The 9,284-nt window shown below is 31.1% G+C and overlaps 1 protein-coding gene across 1 annotated transcript; it reads right to left on the reverse strand.

Annotated features, from left to right (window-relative positions):
- Positions 1-695: 695 nt before the first annotated feature.
- LOC115993558 lies at positions 696-1,559 on the reverse strand. Its single transcript, XM_031117496.1, has one exon. It carries the CDS (start codon positions 1,489-1,491, stop codon positions 892-894), a length of 600 nt encoding a protein of 199 aa, XP_030973356.1. The 5' UTR covers positions 1,492-1,559; the 3' UTR covers positions 696-891.
- Between the last annotated feature and the right edge of the window lie 7,725 nt (positions 1,560-9,284).

Raw genomic sequence — 9,284 nt, forward strand, 5'->3', positions numbered from 1 at the left:
GAAGAAGAAAAGAAGGTGGATGTTACACTTGAGAGACCAATAAAATCTAAATGCCAGGAAGTTCCATTGTGCAGTGAGGATTCTGGTGCAAATCATCTTAAAAAAGTGAAACCAACATTCCAAGTCCCTAATCCAACACTCTACGTCATTGCCACCAACTTCGCTTCACTACGACTCAACTCCTCTGCACTCGATAGACTCTCATCGGCGTTTGGAGTTTCTACTTTGTTGGATCACGAATCAGCAACATTGTCAACGGTTTTCGATGCGGTTGTGGCATTGTCATGCGAGGCCATTAAGGCTGACGTGGTAGCGGTGTTCAATTCATTGGATTCCCGGGATGGGTTCTCGGCGAAGGAGGAGGTTGAGGTTGCGAGCGATATGAAGATTTTGTTGAATAGGTCGAAGTTGGTCGGGAAGGTTGAGCTTGATTCGGTGTCAAAAATAGCTAAAGTTCATATAGGTATCTCTCTCAAATATCTCTCAATATAGGCAAAACAACGTCATTTTGACTCACTTAACGGCATCACTTGACAGAATACTAAATTGACAAAAATAAAAGTTAGAGGACTGAAACGACAAATGATGAAAGTTAAAGGGTCAGTTTTAGGTTTTTGCCTATATTTATGCCCAAGTGATATAACCAACCAAGCAGCCAAGCAATTAGTCATAATTGCTGAAAATTCTCATTAGAAAATTGCTCCTAAGGAAAGAACAGTCTTCAAATTAGCTCGACCTCCAACTCGTTTTGATGGAGCTGTACACATTTCCCATCACCACTATCTAAAAATATACAAAATCAAAATTCCCAGATCCTCAATTTTGTAAAACAAATAACAATAGCCAAGGCAAAATTATCTACACCAACCAAAATTTAATTTTCAGTTGTGCCTAAAAGGCCTCCAAAGCTGCTGTTAGTGCAAAGATTTCATAATCTCTACAAGTACTGTAATCATGACCATCTATGCATCCACACTCATATTCCCGCTTGTTAACCTTCCTTTGTGTCCTCCCCTCCATCTCCACCATTGCAGGAACTTGAATTCTCATTCCCACTTGCAGCTTAGGTGGCTTGGCACCTTCAAGCACATGTTGTCTTGTTGAAACCATAGTGACCCAATTCTCTATTTCCATGTTTGTTGACTCAAACACTTGTTTCCATGGAATCTCTGCCCTCCCCAACAGCTGTGACCCACCAATCTTTCCAAGAACTGGCACTTTTTTCCTCCACCGGAGCTCGAAAACCACGCTTTCTTGCTTTAGGTTGTCCATGGAGTCTTGGTTACCAAAACAATCCAAAGAGAAGGACTCGTTCCAAGAGAGGTCGGACTTGGAGGAGATTTCTCGGGTGTTGAGGCGAATACTTTTGTTGTTTCCTGCAGAAAGATAGTATCTGACAAAGAAGGAACCTTTGGACTTGAATTCCACATTTTTTGCTTGGATGATTCTCAATTCACAGCTAAGAGAAGACAAAAGTTGAGGAGCACCCATTGAGATTTAAAGAGAAGTAAAGGCTTTGAAAGTTGGTGTTTGTAAAGAAAACTGTGTTGTTGGGTTAATTTAGATACCTTGGTCTGTGGGAAACTGGAGATATATATATATATATATATATTGGAAATTTGGAAGGGAAAGATGGTATTGCTTTTAGAGGAGACTGTACTTAGCCTTAAAAAATTATATGTGTGACCCTGCTAGCCAGCTAGATCTTAATTGTACTCGTGGGCGGATTTAGTTTACTAATTTAATGCTTTAGATCTACATGAAGTGGATGATCCTACGAGATTGTGTAGTACGTACAAGATTTTCTGAATCGACCATTGCAACTTGCAACTTCATTGCCACGCCCTGCCCACCAAAAAGAAACCTTAATGTTTATTGGCACGCGTGGATGCTTAAAGTAGCTAAGCTTGATCCTTTTTTTTTCTTTTTCGAGAAACAGCTAAGCTTGATCCTGAGTACATATTTCACAACAGAGAAAGGAAAAAAAAGAAAAAAAAAAAGAAAAAAAAAAGAGTAAATAGCAGTAAACTTTTGCTACGAGTTGTGGGAAAAATTGTGTTATTTTATATGTTCCCATCATTACTTATAAAAGAATGTTGTGTCTCCTACCAAAGTTAACCCATCTACCCAATGCTTGAATTATTGAAAGAGAATGATATTTATAGAGAAAAGAAGTATATATCACTCTTCTTATTTTTTTCAATGCGAAACTTCCAATCATCAAAACAAAACTAATCTTTTTTATTTTTTTAATTCAAAAATGAATGTTATTACTAATATTTTTCGGTCCGCCTATAAATACACCTAATCGCACACTAAATTTTACAATTTATTGATTTATGCAATTGTGAGTAATCGATGAAAAGTTTTGGGTCCATATAATTAGTAGCGGAAAAAAAGTGTTCACCATTCACAGTTACAGAAATCAATAATTTGTAAAATTAAGCATGTCTCTATAATTATTCAATATTTTTACTTATTAGTAAGACAATTTTCCTTTTTATCTTTCATTGGAAAAGACGATTGACAATTGGCAAGAGTCTTTGCAAGCTTCTTTCATAAGGTAAAAATTAAAATTATATTTTGAGATCTCAAGTTAATAAGTTGAGTAATATATCTTTAAGTAAGATATTTATTATTCATGGCCTATATGGTCCAACTATCAAGCAACCCTCGAATAAACCATAATACCTAAAAAGTAAATAATTTTTCATAATTTATTCAACATAATTTTACATGTAAGTCTCCAATTGGTGTTGCTCAAAATATCTTGCCAAATGCATCTGCTATTACTCTTGTCAAAGCCAGATTGGTATAAGCACCAACCAAGTAGTGTTCCCATCACCTAGCTGATCTACTTCTACACTTTCTAACAGAAAAAGAAGTCACTTTCAGTTAAGAACACATTTTGACCGTCAAAACTCAAAAGTAGTATTCCTATTTCCTATACCTTATTTCTACCTCAAAAATTATTTCATGCATGCAACATTCACACGTATCATGTTCATCAACAGTCAACACCCTGATTTGAAATGTCAAGAGTATTATTACAAAATTAGCACTTTAGCGATGTTTTTAATATAAATGTCTAGGGTTCAAGTTTTCCATTTTTCACTGTAACTATCCGAATTATTAAAAAAAAAAATACACTGATTTGAAATTAATTGTTAATTTCCACTTCATTATCTAAAACTAGTGTCAAAATTAATAAAAAGAAACTATAAATTGAGTTGCAGTTGCAATTTTGCTCGGTTTGTGTAGGTCAAAAGATTTTTTTGGCTAGGTAAGAAATGGTGAGTCAAAACCAATTCTAATTTTCGGTTTGTGTGGTTGAACTATCGTTTTTCTATATTCACTAGTTTTTTAGAAAGTTTCAATTATAGGGTATTGACCAAACCAATTAAAATCTCATTCATGCTTGAACTGATTGGACTAAGTAGTTTGGACTGGTTTGGTTTTTAAAAGTATAATAATCCTTGCCAAACTTTTGATTTTGTTAATGAACACATAGCACTGAACCCAAGCTTTATCCTTTATTAATTCATTTTTGCTAATCCTTTCACCTAATACTCCAAAAGCACATGCTAAGGGACTAGTTCTTATTAAAATCATGAGCTTTTTAGTAAAAAATTAGTGATAAATTTCTTATAAAATATTGATCTAATGGTTATGCATTTATGTTAAAATTTTATATTACAATTAATCGTAACTATCCACCCTAAACTATAAAATCATTTGTAATATTCTTTTATGTTGAACTTGGTTGGTCAAAAGTTTTGTTACTCAACTAATTGGCATCTCTTAGTGTTTCCAATGGAGACATCCAAGATTCAATGCCCTATCTCCCATTGTAATTATCGAATTATTAAAAAAAAAAAAGTTTATATATGTAGAAAATAAAGGTCTAAACAGTAAGTAGTGATTTTCTTTGAGAAAACCAAACCTCCAAATGGTTAAACTTGGAATAAAATCCTCACATCATTATTTAATTTAAAAATAAATAATTTAGTAATTCTTACAACCACTGGATAGCAATACTCCCTAAAAATATAAACAAGTTGATGATAAATACTTCATAGAACAAGTGTTAGCTGATCTTGTTGCTAAAGGTCAAGATCGGCCAACACTTTGGCAGGTTGGCCTCTTCTACTATAAGTTATCGCCATTGGCAGAGCGAGGGAGGGGTCCCCTAGGTTTGTTTTTTATTTATTTAAAAACCCTTATCCCCCCCTTTGCAATTTTTATAAAAAAAAATATATATATATATATATATATTTTTTTTTTTTTTAATTTTACTCATAGTCCCCTCTTGGGAAAAAGTTCTAGCTTCGCATCATCCAGCAACTCACAAATAAATCCATTATTCTACGTAGATTCATCTTGAATCAGTGATCTCCCTTTGATGAGATATAATTTCTATCCACTACTACTATTCTAAAGAAAGGTTCTTTTAGATAAGTTTTATTAGCAATATTATTTAAAATTTTCAACATGTAGATGTAGAAAAAGTCCTTATGTGAATGTCTGTACTGTATAGCACTATAATTGGGCCAAAATGGCCAAATACCACATTTTTTAGAAATTTTTAACAAAAAAACACTGTTTCGGAATTGTCACTAAAACAGTTGCCACTGGCCACAGGCACCAAGAATTGTTTAACAGTAGGCTAGCTGTTGGGTTATACTTATCATAAATTGTCTTATATTCTGCTAAGCTTTTTATTATATTTATTTCATGTTGTAGCGAAAGTAGACTCATCCTCTAAGTTACATATTATAAGCTTTAATTTATTATTTATTAATCACTAGACACTTGCTGGAGTGGAGTCACCATGGAATCGTTTTACGGAGTCTGATCCAAAATGTTAAAAAATTACGGACACCCAATAATACACTATCTGTGTGTGTATTTTTATCTGTGTGTAAAATATATAATCATTATAGAGTGATTGCCCTTAGATTCTAATCCGATCTTGTGAAATTAAAAAAAACGAGATACCACTAACTCGTTATTGGTCATCTGCACAATTCGTATATGCATGTGTTATTGCTTTTTTATCTCATACCTTGTTTTTGTCTTTTATACATCAACTATAGAGGCTATTGCTTTGAAGTTTGAAGTCATGATCTTTGTAAGAAATCTTTTAAAATATCTGTATAGAAACATATCCTAATATTCTTATTGTTGGAATAAAGGAATATATCTTAACTTCATGATCCCAAATGATAAAATTTTAATGTGTCATGTGATTAGCTTAATTTCATACTGTCATACTAATTTATTGTGTGAAATCTGCTTATTTTCTTTCAAAAGAAAAGATAGGGACCTAAACTCTCCAATAACACACACATATACTCATCTTTCATTTTTATTTATATATATATATATACACACATTATTATATCATATACTATATATAATATAAGTTTTGCCTTAGAAATTGTCAATAAAATAAGTGAATATTCTCCTTTTATTCTACCCCAAAAAAAAAAAAAAAAATTCTCTCCCTTTATCTACCGTGTATATAATAAAAGAGTACCAATCACTTACTATAAATACATTAAAATTATTAAGCTAATTTTTATTCTGGATGAAATAGTTTCACTACATTAAAATTACATTACAATTTATTATTAAAAAGTTTTAATTTTTTAAAAGAAATGAATTTCCGTTATTTATTTTAAATTATTTATCTTCTCTCATAAGTTTTAGTTTTGATTTTTTTTTTTAAAAATCTTACTTGCTTTTGTCATATAACTTAAGTTAATTTTTTTAATTAATTATAGTTTGATTTTACTAAAATCTATGGTCTTTAGTAACTTATATTGCAATATCATAAATTAGTGTCATGTCTTAACTAGTAAAATTTCTTGTTGTCAAAAAAGAAATATGTGGTTCGAACCCTGCTTGCACTAAAAACATATTGATGTCTTGACTGAATAATAAAGTACAATCATCATAGAACGGACATCAAAAGTTAAAATTTTGTTGTATGATGTCTATTTTAAAAATAATAATGAAATAATCTTTAATTTTAAAGAGATAAATGCATTTATTTTTATGAATTCATTATTTATAGAAGGTGTAAATTTATGTAATATGAATTTATTATGATTATTTTTCTAAAATTTACATTTTTTAAATAAAAAAATAGTTCGGAACGTGGTTCTTCCTCAAGTTTAGTTGCTTTGATAACTATTGGAACAAATATAGCAAAAGACAAAAAACAAATTTAATAACACATATAATCAAAAATAATATAATAAATAATCATACGTTTAATTTAGTCGAAATAATTAAATAATTATAAATTAACTCAAGTAAAATAGTTATTATATTCTTACATATATTAATCATAGAAAATTTTTATTTTACTTTCTTTTTGATGACATATATAATATAATTAAAACTTATCCTCCAATCATTATATTTTATAATAAATATTATATATAAGTCAAAAAAAATTTAAATATTTTTAAAAAAGCTATAACGTATGTGGGTTTCAGTTAACTCAACTGATAAAGTCTCTGAATAAGAAATTTGAGGTTCAATATCACACGACATCAGCCCGTGTATCATGAAAATTTTATTATAACAAATTGCATCTCTCTCCCATCTTCTATCTATCATGAAAACTTTATTATAACAAATTGCTTATGTAGGGGCTAGGGCCCAAAATAATGTATTGGGCCTTGGGCCTTGTCCGAGGACACTAACAAGTCCGAGGAGGAGAAGATGACTTAAATGATCCACATTACAAGTTTCATCAATGGAGGATGAAGGGAAGAAGATCCGAGAAGGAACTCCTTCTCGGACACGACAAACGCAGACCAAGTGTGTACTCTAGCAATTGACATGCGCCCCATGAACATGTGAGAGGGAAGAAAACTCAAAATATCTAAGGAAAAATTGCTACCACCACATTAAATGCACTGCAGCTACTTTTCTGGCGGCATTAATGTGAAGAGGACCCCTGAACAATGCTGCCTTGGCTGCTACAACTCACAAAAGGCTGAAAAGGGTGTCTGATGGGATGGGTACTCAAGTGGGAATCTAGATGATTAACAAGTGTAAGGACTAGATGATCAGAAATGAGCTATATAATGCAAAAGAGCCCCCATGAGGGTGGTGTGGAAAAAAAGAGGGAGAAAGAATACTGTAGCATTCTAAACAATCTTAATATTCAATTGTGATCAGTATACATTAAACTTTGGCCTCCTCAGACTAAACATCCATTGACACTAATGTCTTTTATTTGTGCTTGATTATCTCTTAACTCCATATTAGCCGTTACCCAACTCATTAAGATCTAGTTCTTTGACTCATACTCTAAAAAATTCATTGTATTAGACTTATTAGACCAGGACTTTATACATTTGGGCTTGGGCTCCAAATCTTGCCCATACAGCTTCTCTCTCCCATCTTCTATCTCTTTTTTTTTTTTCTTGCTTGAAAGTACTATCATCTATCCTCGTCCCTACAAGTTGAGAAGAAATCACTATTCTACTAAGTGGAAGCAAAACCTCCTAAGCAAGAAGATTTTACTTTACAACCCAACTTGCTTAACAAGATCCTCAGATCAGAAAATAACACTTTATTTTACTATATATAAATTATAATTCTCACTTTACTAGAAAGGAGACCGGAGTTTATCTTTTGGATTTTTAATTGCTAAAATGTTGTTGTAATCCGATAGATGTCTGTGATCCACACTTTTTTTTTTAAATACTAATAAAGTTAGTAATCTTTAACCACACGTTAGTATTCTGAGCTCCTCCTTGTTGCGACTTAGTCCACGGCCCTAGCTTCAAGCATAGCCGCCACGAGTAGCAAAATTTTGATGGATAGTTTAAATGTAGAATACATACAATGTATGATGTACCAAGATTTTAAGGGATGGTTTAAAAATAAAAAAGAAATTAAAATCAATTAAAAAAATTTAGAATAATGATATGTAAAATTGTAAAGTCTAAAAAACTAACGTGACACAACATGAAAAAGTTAAAAAGGGAAAAAAAAAAAGTCAAAATGCTTCGGTTTATATATATATATATATATATATATATATATATAATATAAACTAACTTGTAACTTCATATACATGCATGGATAAGTTTAAATTCCAATAAAAGCTTAAATGACCTTCAACAAAAGGGTGATTGGTTTCATAAAATTTAAAAAAAAAAAAAAAAAAAAAATGCCATTTGCACCGGGTGAGCCGACAGCAGCTAAGTTAGCATACGGGCAAGCACGAGCGCACATTAAAATTCCTACCCTATGGCCATTCTCATATTTTGTCAACTTGAAAGTCTAATAAGAATATTGTTTGGTAGCAATTGAAAATTGTTCATTCTTGTTAATTTTATTTTAGGAAAAAAAATTGTTACTTCTTAACTTATTTTTTTATTATTGTGATATAATAAAATTATTCCAGTTGTGCATTTTTCAAATAAGATATGAACAATCAGGTATTTGAACATTCTTTGTGTTAGAACCTATTTCCTTTTCCCTTCTGTGTGTGTTTGTTTCTCAAAAAAAAAAAAAAAAAAAGTTTTTGAACATAGTATATTTTATAATAAATGTCTAATGATACAATATTTTGTTTCATATACCAAACACAATCATAATGATACATATTAATGATCATTATAATTATCAAATTTCATAAATAGACAAAAAAAAAAAAAATTAAAAGAGAGAGAAATCCACATTACCTGCATTCTTGCACACCCCACATGTTACCGACCAGTTAAATTAACAACTTTAGCCCAATAACAGACTTTTTATTTTTGGGTAATGTTAATGAACACCGTAAAGTACCAGTTAAACCCAAAAAAATTCATTAAAAAATAACTTTATGCCCAATCATTTTGTTTTATGTCAGATTTTTTATCAACTTTATAGAATATATAGTCAATAAAGTTAACTTTTTGAGTTTCATTTATCACTTCAATAATATTTTCAATCACCTCATTAATTTTTACTAATTTTTTATTAGGTGAACTCCACAATAAATCATCCTTAATGGTTATTTTTAAAGAAACAATAATAGATTATTTGTTAATCTATGTTTTTTTTTTCCTTGTAGTATGTAAGTTATATCCTACCCTGTTCTGTTCTCTGTTACGTAAATACAACTTTTACCACAATTTTTTAGCTTTTGTCACAACTTTCTAAAATGATTGAGTGACTGACTGATGTGGTGGACAATCACCTCAGCAAGTTCTGACAAAAAATTCCATCCCTAAACTTTCCCAATACAACTCATATCATTCGGCCATGCA

The sequence above is a fragment of the Quercus lobata genome, chromosome 6 (assembly GCF_001633185.2).
Source record: "Quercus lobata isolate SW786 chromosome 6, ValleyOak3.0 Primary Assembly, whole genome shotgun sequence".
NCBI lineage: Eukaryota > Viridiplantae > Streptophyta > Magnoliopsida > Fagales > Fagaceae > Quercus > Quercus lobata.